Source organism: Bos taurus, unplaced genomic scaffold, assembly GCF_002263795.3.
Source record: "Bos taurus isolate L1 Dominette 01449 registration number 42190680 breed Hereford unplaced genomic scaffold, ARS-UCD2.0 Leftover_ScbfJmS_1578, whole genome shotgun sequence".
In the NCBI taxonomy this organism is placed as follows: Eukaryota; Metazoa; Chordata; class Mammalia; order Artiodactyla; family Bovidae; genus Bos; species Bos taurus.
Genome location: NW_020190675.1, coordinates 114,163 through 134,437, shown reverse-complemented (window position 1 = coordinate 134,437; position 20,275 = coordinate 114,163). Strand labels below are relative to the sequence as shown.

At 49.5% G+C, this 20,275-nt stretch overlaps 2 protein-coding genes across 5 annotated transcripts in view; both read right to left on the bottom strand.

Annotated features, from left to right (window-relative positions):
* LOC790255 (leukocyte immunoglobulin-like receptor subfamily A member 6) overlaps positions 1–20,275 on the bottom strand; it is a 74,744-nt gene that overhangs the window by 28,519 nt on the left and 25,950 nt on the right. The window contains exons 1-7 of one of the 4 annotated variants that reach the window (XM_024989004.2): positions 15,451–19,178; positions 15,265–15,300; positions 14,809–15,093; positions 14,362–14,664; positions 13,849–14,145; positions 13,321–13,623; positions 11,242–12,231 (exon numbers count right to left, since the gene is read on the bottom strand). In XM_024989004.2, coding sequence (XP_024844772.1) covers positions 12,110–12,231; positions 13,321–13,623; positions 13,849–14,145; positions 14,362–14,664; positions 14,809–15,093; positions 15,265–15,300; positions 15,451–15,484 — 1,380 coding nt within the window. In that variant the 5' untranslated portion in view covers positions 15,485–19,178 and the 3' untranslated portion in view covers positions 11,242–12,109. Of the gene's footprint in view, positions 1–11,241; positions 12,232–13,320; positions 13,624–13,833; positions 14,146–14,361; positions 14,665–14,808; positions 15,094–15,264; positions 19,184–20,275 lie in introns of those variants that run through there. The other 3 variants (XM_059884412.1, XM_059884413.1, XM_059884411.1) reach the window with 3 other exon arrangements.
* Positions 1–20,275, bottom strand: part of LOC132342123 (leukocyte immunoglobulin-like receptor subfamily B member 3) — a gene marked incomplete in the record, with an annotated part of 90,338 nt that overhangs the window by 62,495 nt on the left and 7,568 nt on the right.

The following is a 20,275-nucleotide window of genomic DNA, read 5'->3' as shown; positions in this document are numbered from 1 at the left end:
CGTGTCAGGCTTGGATGCCACCATTCTCAAAACAGTGTCTGCTGGAAGCTAGTAACTGCGACCTTACTTTTTATAAAACTAGGCAACTGGCTACCTGTCTCCCTGAAGTGCCAGGTCCAGACTGGGTTTTAGGCCTATTCTTCTAAAAAGAAATGAGATTTATTTTGTCTTCTAAATTCCAGTTATCACTCCTCCAACTACTTCTAACTGCGTCTGTTACACCAAAATGGCAGACCAAGGGATTGAGATTTTAATCATACAAGACTCAGATCTAGAACTTGGAACTCAGAAATACTTCCAATTCAGTGTCTATACTCCAAGCTGAGGCAGTCCTATGCTCCATTTGGACAGGAAATTATCCCAGTCATAGCTGCCTAGTTCCCTAAATTAAAACTGAGTAGAACTCAGTAGGGCTCTGGAGTAGAGATCTGTTCTGTGTTCTCCATTTCTTGTCTGTAGGATATAGGCTTCATTCAGCCTCCTTGACCTTCCCTGAGTTCCAAAGGGTGGATCCAAACAACTGCTAATTAGGGAAGGAAGGGGATACAGAAACAGGAGAAACAATCAAAGGTTGGTACAGCCTGCAGACAGGGTCCTGGTTCCTACTCAAAGAAATATGCATAACAATGTCTTTTTTAGTTCTTCTACAGAACTGGAGCCCCCACCCAGGTGGAGGATGTTAACTTCAGACTGAACACAAGATTCCTGGAACACAGCTCTGTTGCCTCACCACCAACCAATCAAAAAGGATCACACACCCTTCAACCCTCACCCCAAATGTTGCCTTCTGTTTCCAGGACCAGAGATGACCATCCTGTTAGGTCTCCTGTTTGGCCCTGTCTATTTCATCTCTGAGAGGAGCCAACAGTTTCACACTAAATTGCTGTTACTAAAAGGGTGGAAGCTGGTTTCAGATGTGGAACACCCCAACTTAGATCAGGGACAGAGAGACAGACTTCTGCTCTGCTAGGCAGGCCTATGCCCATGCACAGCAGGAAGAAGTTACAGAAGAAAGAGACCTCCGCCCCAATTCCCAACAAGTATCTTGAGTATGAAGTCTCTCAGCGGGGAGTTGTTAGGGGAAGCACACTGATTGAAACCGCCCACCCTGGCCAGGCACCACAGTAACCATTTCCATGAGTTGTATTATGACAGGAGATCCTGATAAGGAACACGGAACTAATAAGCCGCCACCAACCTGAAGAGCTCGGGAAAGGTCTAAAGGAGACACCGCGTGTCCCTCCACTTCCCATAATCCCTCTCGCTAGCATCCAGCTTGGCTGAGCGATGCGTGTGCCACCAGGAAAGACTCTGAATTAGAGTGATTGGTCAAAGACCACCTGGAAACTAATCCCATCACCATAAAACCCCACACTGTGAGCCACGTGGCAGAGCAGTTCTCCTGGGTTCCCTTACCCTACTGCTCTCCACCCGGGTGCCCTTTCCCAATAAAATCTCTTGCTTTTTCAGCACATGTGTCTCCTCGGACAATTCATTTCTGAATGTTAGACAAGAGCCCAGTTCCGGGCCCTGAAAGGGGTCCTCCTTGCAACAGTTCTTGTCGGTTTTCTGCTCATCTGAGGTGTTGCAGCTCACTAGCTGGATTCTGCAGTTTGCATAAATGTCATGAGGCCCAGATAATCCCGGTTTATCAGTGTTTCTGAGTGAGATGAGGGCTGGGAGTTCCCAATCGGCCATCTTGCATAAAGTGCTGATTAAAATTTCTGAAATGTGTCACAGTGAGGCCAGAAATGGGAAATAGAAATGATAGGTAACTAGTGTGCGTGCTCAGTCACTACAGCCATGTCTGACTCTTTGCGACCCCACGGCCTGTAGCCTGCCATGCTCCTCTGTGCATGGGATTCTCTAGGCAGGAATACTGGAGGGGGTGGCCATGCCCTCCTCCAGGGGATCTTCCCCAACCAGGGACTGAACCCAAGTCTCTTATGTCTCCTGCACTGGCAGGGGGCTCTTCACCACTAGTGCCCCCTGGGAAGCCCTGATAGTCCACATACACGGAAAACCGAGAAGAGTAAGCAGGTATCGGGCGCCGTTTTGGAATGAGAGAAACGGAGTGATGGTAGGCTGCTCTTGGGCTCCCCAGGCGGCTCAGGGGTAAAGAACCTGCCTGCCAGCGCAGGAGGTGCAGAGACTCACGTTCGATCCCTGGGTGGGGAAGATTCCCTGGAGAAGGACATGGCAGCCCACCTACATATTCTTGCCTAGAGAATCCATGGACAGAGGAGCCTGGCAGGCTACTGTCTGTGGAATCACAAAGAGTTGGATACGACTGAGCGCGCACGCACACACACACACACACACACACACACACACACACACACGAAGAGACTACAGACCCAGACAACACCGCCTGCCCACTCCCCAGACCAGGGTGCCCCCTCCCTCGGTTCTGCAGTTTGTGTGTGTAGTCTTCAGGGTTTTGTAAATGCAGTATCACGTCATCTGCATACACGGACAGTTTTGCCTCCTCCCTGCCGCCAAGTTGAATCGTTTTTTGTTTTTTGCCTGATTGCTCTGACTAGGACTTCCAGTGGTATGTTGAACACAAATGGTGAGAGTGGGCATCCTTACCTTGTCCCAGAGCTCTAGAAAGGCTTTCAGCTTTTTACCTTTGAGTACTGTGTTGACTGTGTGCTTGTCATAAATAGGATGTCTCACTTTGGCTAGACTTTTTATGATGAATGTGTTGCAGGAAGGCGGACCCCTTCCAGGGCCCAGAACTGGGCTCTTGTCTAACATTCAGAAATGAATTGTCCAAGGAGACACATGTGCTGAAAAAGCAAGAGATTTTATTGGGAAAGGGCACCCGGGTGGAGAGCAGTAGGGTAAGGGAACCCAGGAGAACTGCTCTGCCACGTGGCTCACAGTGTGGGGTTTTATGGTGATGGGATTAGTTTCCAGGTGGTCTTTGGCCAATCACTCTAATTCAGAGTCTTTCCTGGTGGCACACGCATCGCTCAGCCAAGATGGATGCTAGCGAGAGGGATTATGGGAAGTGGAGGGACACGCGGTGTTTCCTTTAGACCTTTCCTGAACTCTTCCAGTTGGTGGTGGCTTATTAGTTCCGTGTTCCTTATCAGGATCTCCTGTCATAAAACAACTCATGCAAATGGTTACTGTGGTGCCTGGTCAGGGTGGGCGGTTTCAATCAGTGTGCTTCCCCTAACAACTCCCCGCTGAGAGACTTTTTACTCAAGATACTTGTTGGGAATTGGGGCGGAGGTCTCTTTCTTCTGTAACTTCTTCCTGCTGTGCATGGGCATAGGCCTGCCTAGCAGAGCAGAAGTCTGTCTCTCTGTCCCTGATCTAAGTTGGGGTGTTCCACATCTGAAACCAGCTTCCACCCTTTTAGTAACAGCAATTTAGTGTGAAACTGTTGGCTCCTCTCAGAGATGAAATAGACAGGGCCAAACAGGAGACCTAACAGGATGGTCATCTCTGGTCCTGGAAACAGAAGGCAACATTTGGGGTGAGGGTTGAAGGGTGTGTGATCCTTTTTGATTGGTTGGTGGTGGGGCAACAGAACTGTGTTCCAGGAATCTTGTGTTCAGTCTGAAGTTACCACCCTCCACCTGGGTGGGGGCTCAAAGACACTGTTATGCATATTTCTTTGAGTAGGAACCAGGACCCTGTCTGCAGGCTGTACCAACCTTTGATTGTTTCTCCTGTTTCTGTATCCCCTTCCTTCCCTAATTAGCAGTTGTTTGGATCCACCCTTTGGAACTCAGGGAAGGTCAAGGAGGCTGAATGAAGCCTATATCCTACAGACAAGAAATGGAGAACACAGAACAGATCTCTACTCCAGAGCCCTACTGAGTTCTACTCAGTTTTAATTTAGGGAACTAGGCAGCTATGACTGGGATAATTTCCTGTCCAAATGGAGCATAGGACTGCCTCAGCTTGGAGTATAGACACTGAATTGGAAGTATTTCTGAGTTCCAAGTTCTAGATCTGAGTCTTGTATGATTAAAATCTCAATCCCTTGGTCTGCCATTTTGGTGTAACAGACGCAGTTAGAAGTAGTTGGAGGAGTGATAACTGGAATTTAGAAGACAAAATAAATCTCATTTCTTTTTAGAAGAATAGGCCTAAAACCCAGTCTGGACCTGGCACTTCAGGGAGACAGGTAGCCAGTTGCCTAGTTTTATAAAAAGTAAGGTCGCAGTTACTAGCTTCCAGCAGACACTGTTTTGAGAATGGTGGCATCCAAGCCTGACACGACTCAGAAAACTCAAGTGTTTAGCAATACAAGGTCTAATCTGAAAGCACACCCATAGCATCACCTAGTTATTTCCCAGGATATCTGAGCCATAGCTACTCTATTTTGACTTTTAATTGTAAACTTTTCCTAATAGCCAGAGCAGATTTCACAGTTAATGATGTCAGTGTTTCTCTAGGTATGAGAAGATGCAAGAATTGGAACTCATAAAATCTCATCCTGAAAAGACCTAACTATCTGAAGGCCTGTTCTGCCAGTTTTTCCCAGAGCACAGAGTGCCTCATTCCTGGTTTTCACCCTGAACTCCTTTCAGGGGCGTTGAAAGTCAGCAGTTGCAGCGGCCATGATTTAATCTTTGTAGATGTAGATGGCAAGTGTCAGTTTTCAGTTGGCAGAGCCCCCTTTTACTCATAAACTTGACCATGATTTTCAGGGGGGCATTTCATGACCATTTTATCCCATGGTGCTGAGAATGTCCATTCTCAGGTTTGGCAAAGATTTTGTTGACAGGCCACTCAATGTGCTGTTACTGGACTAGGCCATAAAACAGTATCCAAAATGCTCTGGACCACCTGTCTGGCTAGCCTCTTGGTCCAGGAAAATATTCCCTCTTGTTGCTTCTTCCCATATCTAGAGTTACACTGTTACCATCATCGATCTCATATGGCACTATATATTATTCTATTAGAGGCCTCACACACCCATTTGACAGTGTAAGAAACAGTAATTTTGTAAAACAGGTGAAATACAAATAACATAGCCAGCAGTATTAGTAAAGTCACAAGTAAGACTCAAGTTAAGAGCTTCCATTAGATGTAGCCCAGTATATCTCAGGTCATCTGACTTAGTCTGCTCTGTAGAATGTTTATCTTCCAGGGAAATTGTATATTGGCACCGTCTACAAGGCACATAGCCCCATTTTCTAGTGTTACTAGACTGACTGTCCTTAGTATGATTTAATTGTTTCCAACACAGAGGAGACTTTAAACCTAAACTACCACAGCCTGGTGTTATCTATATAAATCCATCCCATAATTATGGGTGATTTTTCCTCCTTTGCTGAAACTTTCTTGTTGTTTTGATTGAGCTTGAGTAATAGAAAAAAGCTCAAATTTATGGCCAGAGTCAGAGCAGCCATTATTAATTGGTCCGGTGAGGGGATCCCATCTAGCAATATCACAGTAACCTGAATATGACTATAATTTTTTTTTAAGTAAATTTCTCAGGGCCAACCAGGTAGAGTCTTGTAGTAGAGAAATTTAACAAGGTAACCCAGAACTAGACACAGGTAATTGGCCACAAATCCAACAATTGAATTGATTTCTAAAACTAGCATAGAATCAGGCCTATGATAGAAAAGCATTTGATTTATATGCAAAGGTCTAAGAAGTCAAGAAAACATAAATGATCGTATGAATCAGGTCCAGCATCTTGGGCAAGCTGTCTACCTCTGATGTCGTCATCTTCTCATCCTGGTGTAGTGTAGTTTCTCCTGCTTAAGCATCATTTTAAGGTGAAATCAGGTCAGCTGTCTTCTCTGTAAACCAATCCAGTGTAGGGGCCTTTGGAAGTGGGAATTAATCTAAGAATTAATTTCCCTTCAGTTTCATTGTGTGTGAGCTAGGTAAGAGTACCTGGTAAAAAAGTCCTTCCATCCAGGTTGGAGACAGTCCCTTAAATTATGTCTTTTTCCAGCCCTGGTTGCAGGTCATGAGGCATCTGATCTTCATCCAAAGATAGATTACTGAGATAAGCTTCAGAAACAAACTTAGGGTGTTCTTTAAGAATTCAATTAAATTGTACATTAATATCACATAACAGCAAAGAACTATCTAAGAGATGAGTCTTACTAGATGCAGACCTCCATTAACAAACTTGGATTTAACATTTTTTGAAATATCTTTTTCTCTCTAGAGTTACCCTCATTTTTATCAAATATAACCAAATGAAGGCTAGCTTGTTTGAAAAATAGGTCTGTTCTCACTAATTTTGGTCTGGTGATTTTTATAACCATAATTGATTATGGACTTTTTATTTTGCTGAAACATTTATAGAGTCTCAGACTGAACTTTTAAAATAAAACACGGCTGGGAAACTCACACCAAAGGCTTATCACAGATTTTGCCTAACAAATCTAAGTGAATTCTTCCCTTTTTAAGGTTTCAAAAATTTCTTGAGATCTTTGTACCCGTGAGATAACATTCCTAACTCATTTGATAAAATTACTGGAAACCTAAGAATTTCCCATTTTTTGGAGGAGTCACATAGAGAGAAAACATAATTGTTTTGTTTATAACATTTAATTTTACCAAAGTTTTGTCCTAATTCATTTGAGGGGAAGGTTTTCCCTACTCCCTGAAAACCCGTAATTTTTCAGAGAGAAACCATAAAAGTTATAAGCATATTTGCTGCTTCATTCAGTCCTTTTGTTAACTTTTGTGAAGTCATCAGGTTTTCTGTTAGAATACCAGGACATATCAGAATGTTAAGAACCCCATATAATTTCTAGGATATCTGTATTAGTAATTTTACCATACATTATAACATGAGCGGATTTATTACTCATTTGATAATCTTTTTCATATGATTTAACCAACCAAATAAACACAGTTTAATATCTCTCTTTGGGATGTTTCAGGGGCCCTCTGAAGCATCCCAAAGTTAGCTAGAGGTCAAAGGAACTTCAAAAGAATTCGATTTAGGAAGTTTTACCGAAAAGATCAATTAAAAGCGTTTAGAACATTTGGTCAGATTTAGTCAACGTCGATGGGTGCATCATTTAGCTTGTTGATATGTCACAATGGGCGTAAATACCCAGGTTCAAGGTCTAGTGAAAGGCAGCTCCGCCATCTTGGACCTAGTTGGCTCTAACCAGTTTTCTTATGGCTGTGTCATTCCTAACAAAATCCATTTATCTAACTAGTTGTAATCCAATTTTAGAAAATCCTGATCATGCATAACTCTTTTTAATATTTTTCATACCCCCCCTTTTTTTAAACTGAAAACACACTTCCTACTTCCCTTTAGCAACCAAGAACTAACTTTTATATTAGTATTTTATAGATTGGTGACCATAAATACCAGTGATAATTTCTAAAACCCTTGCTTTCTTAGAACATTTTAGGATGGCACCAAACATTATTCATTTATAGTCCCAAATCTCTTTAATTTCTCTGTAAAAGGAAATGAGTGTTTAGTAGTAAATGTTTTAAAATCTTATTTTATTTGGAAATGACCTAACTACTCAATAGACTTCCAACACTTAGCACACTTGGCACAACCCTTAGAAATTTAAGTTATGCCAATCTGGAGAGAGTATTTTAGACAGATATTTCTAAAGAATAATTATTCTTAATAGAATTTATATAAAAGCTCATATCTCATTTACATTTTTTAGAAGTTACTTCACTCGAGGTAATTTCCTTTTTGACAGACTTGTAACAGATATAATATTTAACTTATATTAAACCTAGGTACAATGAAAATATTCTATTTAGTGTTAATTACTCTAAGACATGTCTATATTAGATAGGTCAACAAACAAACATTAATATCAGGTATTTAATACTGAATATTCCCCAGTTCACATGAACCTGGAATTTATCGTTTAATTTAGAATTATTTTATTTGTAAGCGCTTACCTTTTTTAAGCCAAATAAATAGAGCTCATTTACAAATTAACCTCAAAAATATTACCCAGAGACAAATACATACCAAGACATATTTATACAGACACAGTGCAAGATCTAGCTTCATTTTCTAAGTTTAGTCATAAATTAGATATTACAATATAAAATTTACTAGTTTATGAAAAAAAAAACAGTTGAAATAAATAAAAATTTAAAAATCTTTTTCCCTTTTCCCTCAGTCTCAGGACTTAGAGATGGTCTAGATAAGTGTTCCTGAGAGCCCTGGTCTCAAGGCACAGGGAAAGAAAATCAAGTTCTAACAAAATGCCAGCAGGTCTAAACCAAATGGTGGCCAGACAAAGCAAAATGGCGATCAAAAATAACACAGAACACAGAGTTAAAACACACACATATAAACCTGGGAGTCTTCATCAGACACTCCCTTAAATACAAGAATACAGTATCTCAGAAAACCTCCTATAGAGACACAGAACTTCAGATCAAAGATTTCAAAGGGAGGAAAGGAAGCCAGGTTGAAAGAAGGGGGAGGAGGCGGGAGAGGGGGCAAAAGGGGTGGCCTTACAGACGTCTCCTGCCACCTACAGACACCCAGGCGTTATGGGACTTTTCCCTGGGCCTCCAGAGAAGGGAGGACTAGAACTCAGCCCTACCAGAAATCAGACCAGACCAGAATCAGAATTCGAGTTCTCTGCCAAGAGGAGGTGATCAGTCTCCAATCCTCAGCTCAGGCTGAGGGCCCTTCGACCAGATTCCTGCGTCCAGGACCAGGGGACTAGAAAAACAGGGAAGGATAGGAAGGGTTAAGGAGAGGAAAGAGAGAGGGAAGAAGAGAGAGGTCAATAAAGTCTCTTCTTCCTTACTGGTCGGGGCACTCTGGCCAGTTGTCTGCATCAGGAGGAGACCAGGGACAAAAGGGTCCCAGTTGCGGCCGCTGGGTCTGGTCCGTTGTCAGGCAAGCTGACCCCTGAGTACCCTGAGTGGTCAGGATGTCAGTCTCAGCCAAGAAGAGTCCCCACCAGAGTCGCCATTTGTTGCAGGAAGGAGGACCCCTTCCAGGGCCCGAAACTGGGCTCTTGTCTAACACTCAGAAATGAATTGTCTGAGGAGACACATGTGCGGCAAAAGCAAGAGATTTTATTGGGAAAGGGCACCCGGGTGGATAGCAGTAGGGGAAGGGAACCCAGGAGAACCGCTCTGCCCTGTGGCTCACAATGTCGGGTTTTATGGTGATGGGATTAGTTTCCGTGTGGTGTTTGGCCAATCATTCTAATTCAGAGTCTTTCCTGGTGGCGCACGCATCGCTCAGCCAAGATGGATGCTAGCGAGAGGGATTCTGGAAAGTGGACGGACACACGGTGTCTCCTTTAGACCTTTCCTGAACTCTTCAGGTTGGTGGTGGCTTATTAGTTCCATATTCCCTATCAGGATCTCCTGCCATAAAACAACACATGCAAATGGTTACTATGGTGCCTGGCCAGGGTGGGCGGTTTCAATCAGTGTGCTTCCCCTAACAACTGGATGTTGAATTTTATCAGTGCTTTCTCTGAACCTATCAAGATGAGCATGTTGTTTTGTCTTTTCTCTTGTTGATGTGGTGATTCACATTGATCGATTTGCACGTGTTGAATTATCCTTGTGACCCTGGTATGAATCCAGGTTGATCATGGTGTGTGATTCTTTTTGTGTGTTGTTGAATTCGGTTAGCTAATATTTTGTTGTGCGTTTTGCATGTATGTTCATAGAGCACTTTGTTCTGTAAGTTTTCTTTTTTGGTTGTGTCTTTGTCTGGTTTAGGCATCGGGGTGACGGTGGCTCATAGAAAGATTTTGGGAGTGTTTCGTCTTCTTCAGTCTCCTGGGAGAGTGTGAAGAAGGTCATATAAGTTCCTCTTTGTTAGTTTGGTAGAAGTCCCCCGTGAAGCCATCCAGTTCTGGCCTCTGGTTTGCATGGGGTTTTCACGGATTCTGTGTCGCTTCCAGTGGCCGGTCTGTTCAGGCTGTCTGGGTCTTCTTGCCTCCGTTCTGGCGGGCTGTGTGTCTCCAGAGACTCGTGCGTGTCTTCCAGGTTTGCTGTTGGATGGCTCAGCACACAGTGGTTCTTAGTACTCTCTTATAAACTTTTGTATCTCTGAGATATCAATTTTAAAAATTAATTATTAATTAGTTTTGGCTGTGCTGGACTTCCCTGGTGGCTCAGATGGTAAAGAATCTGCCTGCAATGCAGGAAACCTGGGTTCGATCCCTGGGTGGGGAAGATCCCCTGGAGGAGGGCAATGCAACCCACTCCAGTATTCTCACCTGGAGAATCTCACGGACAGAGGAGTCTGGTGGGCTACAGTCCATGCGGTCACAGAGTTGGACACACCTGAGGGACAGAGGACGGTGCTGGGTCTTCCTCGCTGCCCAGGGGCTTTCCTCCCATTGAGCTGAGCTCAGGAAGCTTTTCTCTTCGCTGCGGTGCCTGGGCTCCTTGCTTTGATGGCGTGTCTTGTTGCAGGGCAGGGCTCTGGGCCCGCGGGCTCAGCATTTGCGGCCAGCGCGGGATCTTCTCGCAGCAGGGACGGAACCCGCGTCCCCTGCGTTGGCAGCTGGATTCTTATCCGCCAAGCCACCAGGGAAACCCGGTAGCAGCTCTTGTTCCTCCCGTCTCAGTTCTTATTTTGTGTATTGAGTCCCACGTAATGCCTTTTGAATTTGATGTGATGCACTGGACTCCTACAGTCGTGTTTCACTTATTCACCATCATGCTTGAAAACTGATCTGTGTTCCTGTAGCAGTCCAGCTTTGTGCATTTTTTGTATAAAATTACGTCACATATATACACACCAAACCATTCATTTTGGTGAAAGTGATTTCTGTAACTTTTCCTACTGTGAACAACCCACGTGTCCACATACTGCTTGTACACGTGTGGCCGTGCACGCATCTTCCTCTGGGTTATACAACTGTGGGCCAGTGCTGTGTCTTCCCTTTAACTGAGAGTTGCTGTCGACTCTCCAGATTGACCGGGCTGATGAGTACACCTGCCCCTGATGTGCTGGGATTCGTCAGAGTCAGCCTTGTCTCCTCCATCGTTTTCTCTTTCCCTCTCTTACAGATGAACTAGGAGGTGGGAATCTCATTTCAGGGTCCCTGGGGCATAAAACTGAGGTGCAGACGATCCTATATGATTGTAATGAGAAGGACACATCTGTGCCCATGGGGCCATCGGTGGGGGCTTGCTACACCAGACTCGCCCTGTAGGAAAATCCACCTGCTCCTTCCTTCCCACCCGGCCTTCAGCACATTCACCCGGGCTCCTTGAGGTTGGCCACGGAGTGCGTTCGCCCCAAAGGAGACACACAGTTCACACTGGGCTCTTTAAGCATTTATTGCCTGATGATTTTGTCTGTGCTGGGTCTGTGTTGCTGCGGGGGTGTGTCTGGTTATGTGAGTGGGGCTGTTCCCTCGCTTTGGTGTCTGGGCATCTGCAGCACTGGCCTCTCTGGCGGTGCATGGGCTCCAGGACGTGCCGGCCTCTGTCGCTGCGGCTCATGGATTCAGTTGCTCCCTGGCGTGTGGGGTCTTCAGGATCACGGATTGAACCCGTGTCTCTTGCATTGGCTGGCAGATTCTTCACTACCAGGGAAACCCCATATCAAGGCTCTTTACAAAACGATATATTCCTGAGCTCATTTACCAGTGTAGCCCTGACAGTCACTTCAAACGCCAGGGTGTCCCTTCACACTGACAGTGTTTCTGGAGAGACTACAGCGGGTGTCCTCGGACAAGGAGGAGGGGCATGCAGGGTCCAGAGGGGGCTCAGGGAAGAGTTTAGGATCCAACTGTTCCAAACAGGGCCCCATTTAACCCATTTATTCAGTTACTTTAACAGCATTCTGTTTCTGAGAAGAGATGGAGGTCATTGCGCACACCAGAGACGGCGGGCATGAAAATGAGGCTCACGTCCTCCATGCGAGTGGACAGAGCCTGCGGGCGTGCAGGGTGAAGACCCACCCCTGCCATGTGGGATGCGCTTCGGGCCAGGGGTGAGAGCAGCCGGGAGCCGGGGCATCCTCCCCAGGAGGGAGGGGTCCCCATGAGCAGAGGCCGACCCGCCTGGGCCTCCTCCCACCTTGCGGCTCATCTCTCCCCCAGGGTCAGAGGCTCATCCAGAAGCTCCTACACCAGAAGCTCGCGCCCCAGGCTCCTGCGCTCTGGGCGGTGCGGGGTCCCGGTGCTCAGCTCCGGGCTGCGTCTCGGGCTCCTCCGTGGTCGTGCCGAGCCTGGCAGAGAAGGATCCCGAGGAGCAGCAGGACCGAAGCCGCGAGGCCCATACGGGTGAGATTCTGCACCGTGTAGTCTGGGGTGAGGGTGCACAGGTCAGCGCCGGCCCCGTTACTCACTGTGTGTGCCCAGGGCACCCGCCTCCCGTGAGAAGACGCAGCCCCGAGCCCAACTCCTGACAGGGACGCTGTCCTTGTTCACACTCGCGGGTCTGACAGCGGTGCTGGGGGAGGGTATCAGCCGAGCCCGAGTGTCGTGAAGGGAGGCTGTGGGTGGGCCGTGTCCTCCTCGGGAGACTCTTGGGGTCTCTCTATCTTACTGTCTCAGACGTTCCTGTCAGGACCCGGAGCTGAAGGAGCTCCGACAGCACAGGGTGGGCTGGGGCCTTCCACTGAGCGGTGGTCTGTGGGGTCCCGGGGTGGACCCCTATGAGCGGTGGTCTGTGGGGTCCCAGGGTGGGGCCCGCCCCTGAGTGGTGTTTGCAGGGTCCTGGGGTGGGACCCCGCCCCTGATCAGTGGTCCGTGGGGTCCTGGGGTGGGACCCAACGGTGGCTCCCACGGATCCACCTCCCCCTACAGACGCTTGCTCAGCCCTCTGTGTCTGCCAGCTGGACTCTGCCCGCGGGAGGAAGTGATCCCTGCAGCCTCCAGGGGCAGGATGTGGTGGGGGCAGACCTGCTTCTCCACAGACTGAACCCCATCCAGCAGCCTCAGGCCCCTGCAGCCTGTGGCTCTGGCGCCATCTCTGCCTGACTCCCCGCTGCCCCTTGACGATCTGAGGGGCCTTGTCCTCCCAGAGAATGTTAAAATGCCCTGGGGTGGGCTGTCTCCCCTGAGCAGAGAGCCCCGAGACTCCCCAGGTTCGGATCTGGGTCTGTGGCTAGGAGACTGGGTCCTGGGAATGAGCCCAGGAAGGCGTACGCCGGGCTGACCCGGGGACCCCACCTCACCCACCTCTGCCCTGCACGGCCCTGTGGCCTCCCCGAGACCCTTACACTGCCCACCTGCCCCTCCGGGACCCCAGTGCGGGAGGAAGGGAGGGGGCACGGGCTCCGAGGCCCCTCCCTCAGGGGTCCCTCCTTCAGCGCCCCCTCCTCCACCACCGCCTGGCGCTCCCAGGGCAGAGCCCCGAGCTGCTGAGTGAGATGGACAGACTGGGCCTCACCTGAGACCACGAGCGCCAGGGGCTCACTGGGCTGTGACAGCAGGTAGGGGTCTGTGCTGAGTGAGCCGTAGCACCTGTAGGTGCCCCCGTGGGCTGAGGTCACAGGGCTCAAGGAGAACTCGGCCTGGTACCGCCCATCTTGGTCCTGGGAGCGCAGACGCAGGGGGCGATCGGCTGGCCCCTCCTTGGACAGAAGGAAGGTGTCCGTCCTGTTTCCTGACTGACACAGCAGGGTCACATTCTCCCCCGGGGCCTCCGAGGGGCGCGGCTGCACCGAGAGGGAGGGTCTGTCTCTGAGCCGTCCTGCAGAGAGGAAGGGGGTGCGGGCGCCGGGCCTGGTTCTGAGCGAGACTCCGCGGGCCTCTCTGGCCCCTCAGCTCTGTCTCTGTTTCTCCGAGTCTCTCCCGTCCCTACCCCGTCTCTCTGTCCCTCCCCGGGACCCCTCCCCCTGGTCCCAGCATCACCCCTGGGGCTCCCCGGTAGGGCCTGTGCAGAGTCTGGTCTCCGACTGACCTGCTGGCTCCTCACCTGCCACCAGCAGCTCCAGGGTCTCACTGGGGGCCGACCACTCGGAGGAGAGGCCGTGTCCACCGTAGCATCTGTACTGGCCCCTGTGGAAGGTGCCCACAGGGCCCAGGGGGAAGTCGGCCTGATAAAGCCCCCCCTGGGGTCTCTGGGCAGGGCGCTGGGGGAGGTCCTGTCTCCCCTCCTTGGACAGAGCGAATCTGGTGTAGCCGACGTCAGAGCGACACTGAAGGGTCAGGTTCCGTCCAGAGGTGACCACAGGGCCCTGCGGGGTCAGGAGGGAGGGCTTCCCAGACAGCCCTGGGGAGAGACACGCGCTGGCTTGTAGGGACCACTTCCCCCGTGGACCCCCACTCCCAACCCGGCCCCAGTCCTCACCGTGTCTCAGTCTGTGTGTCTGTCCTGTGAGCCCCACGCTCCTCTCCCCACCCTCTCACAGGGGCTCCCCTGGGAGCAGAGACCCCAGTACGTTGTCTTGTCTGCACAAATGTATGGGGTCAGGACGGGATTCCTCACCTGGGACCAGGAGCTCCAGGGGGTCGCTGGGGGCTGACCACACCGGGGGCGTGTCCCTGTAAAAGCCGTAGCATCTGAACGTCCACCCATGCCCGGGGGTCACGGGGCCCACGGGGAACAGGGCCTGGGTCTGCCCGTCGAGCATTTGCTGTCCATCCAGGGCCCGAGAGGACTCGTCTTCTCCTTCCTTGGTTAGAAGGAATCTGTTAAATCCCTGATGGAAGCCACACTGGAGGGTCACATTCCCTCCCGACATCACTACAGGGCTCGGCAGGGCTGAGAGGCTGGGTTTGCCGTAGGGTCCTAGGAGAGAAGGAGGCAGCTGGTTCCGTGGGGCCCCCACCCTCCTCTCCCCTCCCCTCCCCAGGGCTGGGCTGTGAGAGGGACAGCCCCTGAGAGCAGATGCCCTCCCGAGGGCAGAGCCCGAGGCCCCCGAGTGTCCCTCACCTGTCACCACCAGCTGCAGGGGGTCACTGCGCTCTGACCAGCCAGTGCGGGTTCTGTAGTAGCACTGATAGCTCCCTGCGTGGTCCTGCCCCATGTAGTGGATGGAGAACCTGGCCTTGTCCCTGGGACCCGGGGGTTTCTCTCTGTCCCAGAAAACTGGGTTTCCCTCTTTATCCAGATGGAACTCCTGGGCCCCCGGGGGACCCTGACACCAGATGGTCACGGGGCTCCCCCAGGAGACCACAGAGCCCGGCTCAGCCCAGATGGTGGGTTTGGGGAGGGTCCCTGGAAGGAAATCAGAGGCGGGCTCACCAGGCATCCCCCCCAGGTCCCGGCTCTCAGCCCAGACCTCCCAGATCCCCCTCCGTGACCCCCGAGCTGCCCTCCCCCTGCCCACGGCCTGGGGGTGACCTTGTCCCCACGAGAGGAGGGAGCTGGGCCCTGGGACAGACTCACCGGCCTGTACCTGGGTCCTCAGCCCCACACTCAGTCCTGGAAGACAGCGCCCTGTGAGAGGTGTGCCCTCAGCTCTGAGCAGCGCCTCTCCACCCGGGGAGTCTCCTGGGCCCTGGGGTACCCTGATGGAGCAGGCTGGCTGGAGGTCCCTCCAGACCAGGGCTCCCCCTGCCCCTCCCATCTCACCAAGGCAGAGCAGGGCGGGGAGCATGGGGGCCATGGCATCTCTTCCCTGCAGTCCAGGCTGTGAGGATGGAGGAGACCTGGGTGTCCTCCGGACAGACGGACCACAGGGTGTGTCCTCTCCAAGGCTGGGGCTTCCTGTCACGTGGCTGTCACATCAGTGTCCCCACAGGAAGGGGAACAGCCTCTTCTTGAAAGCCAGGCGTTGTTCCTGTGACAGTCCCAGTGTGTTCCTGAGACACCCGTTTCAGGTGTGGGCAAGCAAGGCATGTCCTTCCCTCTGAGAGCCTCCCCTCGGGGTCTGCTTCCTCCTCTGCCCACCCATCAGCAGGTCCTCTCCGTGGACGGGGTCAGCAGGCGCTGGAGATGCTTTGGGGAGGATGCTGTCTCTTGCTGCCCACAGGGCTCAGATACCCAGAGACACACTTTTTTTTTAAATTGGAGGATCATTACTTTACAATATGGTGCTGGTTTCTGCCACACATCAGCATGGATCGGCCGCGTGTGTCACATGCCCTCCCTCTAGAACCTCCCTCCCCTCTGGGTTGTACAGAGCCCTGTGTGAGCTCATTGAGTCACAGGGCACATTCCCCCGTGGTCTGTTTTACACGTGCTGGTGTGCGCATTTCCATGCTACTCTCTCCATTCGCCCCACCCTCTCCTTCCCCTCTGTGTCCACAAGTCTACTCTTTATGAGGGACAAACGATCAGAGTGTCCCTGGGCTCAGTGGAATCCATGTGGCCGAGAGCCCAGAGGAGGCTTCAGGGAATAAGGAAGGAAATTGACTCCTCCACTGCCCCAGAGTTGGGTTTCCCCCATCGCAGCCCCCTTCAGGACGTCTCTCTGTATCGCATGACCGTCCAGCCCGCCTTCCTGGGAACAAGCCCCTGGGTGCTTCCTGCCTCCTCAGGGCCCCGGGGTCCTTGGGTACAGTGTCCTCCCAGTCTTGTCATCACCTGCAAGCTTTAGGGGGTATTCATTAGGGTCAGAGCTCTCACTCTGTTGGAAAACAGATGCTCCTGTAAACGTGTACCCGCTGCTCATGTACCTGGGGCAGCAGTGCCCTTTCTCTGCGCCCGAGGTTCCTTCTCTGCCTGTTGTCCCGACCCCAGCCCTCAGAGGGGCTGCAGGCTCTTGCTGCCGTCGTCATGGTCAATTTCCAGAAGAGGTGACAGCAGGAGAGGGGGGACGTGAAGGGCTGCCAGCTGAGACTGCACCGAAGCGGGTGAGTGTGGTGCCCACCCAGAGCCTCCTCTGCTCCTAACCCTGAGACGTACTCTGGAGAGTGTTTCTGAAACAGGTAACCACAGACAAGGGCAGAAAGAAAGTTCCCCAAATGGAGGGGAACCACAGCAAAGCAGGAGAGGTCTGCGGTGTGGCCCTGGCGGCGGGGCTCGTCTCGGGGTCGGAGGAAGGTTTCCACCGATGTGGACACACAGAGGGAACCATGGTTACAGAAAAATAAAGGGAGGCAAGCACATGGATTATTTTGCAGAGGAACAGGTGGTCACTGAAAAGAGATGAAAATTTTCAACGTGAACAGTCCAGTAGATTGAACACGTTAAAAAGTCATGCAGCAAGAAGGCAGCTGAGCAGCCCGGTATGAAGTTGGAGCACAGCATTGAGGAAATGGTCCAGAGTGCAGCACAGAGTGCAGACAGGGAGATTCAGGAGAGGCGGGCCTGTGCTGAGGGCCAGTGTGGTATCTGTTGTAAGTGTCAGACGGGAAGACGCTCACGACAGACGGCAACGGCTGAGGAAGCAAATAACGGAGCCTCCTTTACTGATGAGAACCGACCTGCGAAGGGCTGGGACTCATGCTGTGCACGTGACACCCGAGGGCCGCCCTGCTGGGCTCCTGACTGAGACTCGGCGCTCCTTACTTAGGGGCCCGGGCGGGATCAGCCGCCAGGGATCCAGACACGGCACACTTGAGCTAAAGACCCCACACCCTGCAACGGAGAGCCTGTGTGGGGCAGCAACGTCAACAAATAGGTTAATTAACTACATGGTAAAAAAAGTAACATCCATATTATGACCTTTCATAGTAAACTGAGAAACTGAAGGTTAAATTTACAAAGTACTTCGCACTGAATTATACAGTTTGAAACAGTTAATTCTCTTTTAAGTAAATTAAAAAAAAAAAAAAATCAAGGCGGACTGGGCTGAGGCCCTAAAAATGTCCTGAAACTACTTCCTGTGGAAAACGCAGATTATCAAGAGAATGACCAGCCCACAGGGAGCAGACTGCCCCCTACCAAAACGGGGCGCTAAAGGATACTGGAGCCATGCCGTCAGGGAGTTAACCAGGAAGAGTTCCACCTGAGAATTAACCAGGAAGAGTTCCCCCTGAGTCGGAATACTTGCAAGGGGCAGAAGTGAGAGCTTCATGCAGAGCACATCCCCAGCTTCCAGGAGGTTCGGCACCGCCTCCTGCTGTGGGCCGTGCCTCAGACTCAACCCGCCAGGATTGAGAGAGGAGGTGGGCTCTGGTGGCATGGGGCCCTTAACCTTGACAAGGGTTTTCCTCTCCTAGTACTTGAGTCACACACTGGATTCCAAATAGAGTGTTCTCAAGCAACTTGTTAAAAGAGAATGAGGGTGAGAGAAGGCATTTCTAGAGGTGCAAGTTCTTAGATACTGACTGTTTTCACACAGAAAGGGATACTAAGAGATGGCAGAGAGACAGTGAGATGCAACAGAGAGGAACGCATGGCCGAAAATGAGCTTTGGAGAAGTACACAGACACACACTTGCACGCACAAGCACACCCACACGTGTGCATGGAGAGAGACGTGCACATGCCCACACACGTGTATATGAGTACCCAGAGTTCAGGTGAAGCACCGTTAGAACTTTGTCTTTTCTAAAGGAGGAGGAGAATGCATACGTGTTCAGAAATAAAAATGTAAATACGTACTTTAAGCACGAGATCAAGTGCCTAAAATGAGCAATGGAATAACTCCCAATGTGCCTAGTGTAATTAAATGAAAGAAAAGCTTTTCAACTTTACTGTGGTATAATTGACAAAATTGATGCTGTAAAGAGCAATATTGCATAGGAACCTGGAATGTTAGGTCCATGAATCAAGGCAAATTGGAAGTGGTCAAACAAGAGATGGCAAGAGTGAATGTCGACATTCTAGGAGTCAGCGAACTGAAATGGACTGGAATGGGTGGATTTAACTCAGATGACCATTATATCGACTACTGTGGGCAGGAATCCCTTAGAAGAAATGGAGTAGCCATCATGATCAACAAGAGAGTCCGAAATGCAGTACTAGGATGCAATCTCAAAATTGACAGAATAATCTCTATTCGTTTCCAAGGCAAACCATTCAGTATCACAGGAATCCAAGTCTATGTTCCAACAAGTAACGCTGAAGAAGCTCAACGATTCTATGAAGACCTACAAGACCTTTTAGAACTAACACCCCCCAAAATATGTCCTTTTCATTATAGGGGACTGGAATGCAAATATAGGATGTCAAGAAACTCCTGGAGTAACAGGCAAATTTGGCCTTGGAGTACAGAATGAAGCAGGGCAAAGGCTAATAGAGTGTTGCCAAGAGAACGCACTGGTCTAGCAAACACCCTCTTCCAACAACACAAGAGAAGACTCTACACATGGACATCACCAGATGGTCAACACCGTAATCAGATTGATTATATTCTTCACAGCCAAAGATGGAGAAGCTCTATACAGTCAGTAAAAACATGACCAGGAGCTGACTGTGGCTCAGATCATGAACTCCTTATTACCCAAATTCAGACTTAAATTGAAGAAAGTAGGGGAAAACCACTAGACCATTCAGGTATGATCTAAATCAAATCCCTTATGATTATACAGTGGAAGTGAAAAATAGATTTAAGGGACTAGATCTGATAGAGTGCCTGATGAATTCTGGACTGAGGTTTGTGACTTTGTACAGGAGCAGGGATCAAGACTATCCCCATGGAAAAGAAATGCAAAAAATGGCTGTCTGAGGAGGCCTTACATATAGCTGTGAAAAGAAGAGAAGTGAAAAGCAAAGGCGAAAAGGAAAGATATTCCCATCTGAATGCAAAGTTCCAAGAATAGCAAGGAGATCTAAAAAAGCTTCCCTCAGCAATCAATGCAAACAAATAGAGGAAAACAACAGAATGGGAAAGACTAGAGATCTCTTCAAGAAAACGAGAGATACCAAGGGAACACTTCATGCAAAGATGGGCACGATAAAGGACAGAAATGGTATGGACCTAACAGAAGCAGAAGATATTAAGAGGTGGCTAGAATACACAGAAGAACTGTACAAAACAGATCTTAATGACCCAGATAATCACAATGGTGTGATCACTCACCTAGAGCCAGACATCCTGGAATGTGAAGTCAAGTGGGCCTTAGGAAGCATCACTTTGAATAAAGCTAGTGGAGGTGATGGAATTCCAGTTGAGCTATTTCAAATTCTGAAAGATGAAAGATGATGCTGTGAAAGTGCTGCACTCGATATGCCAGCAAAGTTGGAAAACTCAGCAGTGGCCACAGGACTGGAAAAGGTCAGTTTTCATTCCAATCCCAAAGAAAGGCAATGCCAAAGAATGCTCAAACTCCCGCACAATTGCAGTCATCTCACACGCTAGTAAAGAAGTGCTCCAAATTCTCCAAGCCAGGCTTCAAAGTACATGAACCGTGAACTTCCAGATGTTCCAGCTGGTTTTAGAAAAGGCAGAGAAACCAGAGATCAAATCGCTGCAATTGGAGAAAAGCCCACACAGCAACAATGAATAAATAAACAAACATAAAAAATAGATTTCTAGTGCAGGTTTTAAAAGATGCTTTGATAAATGA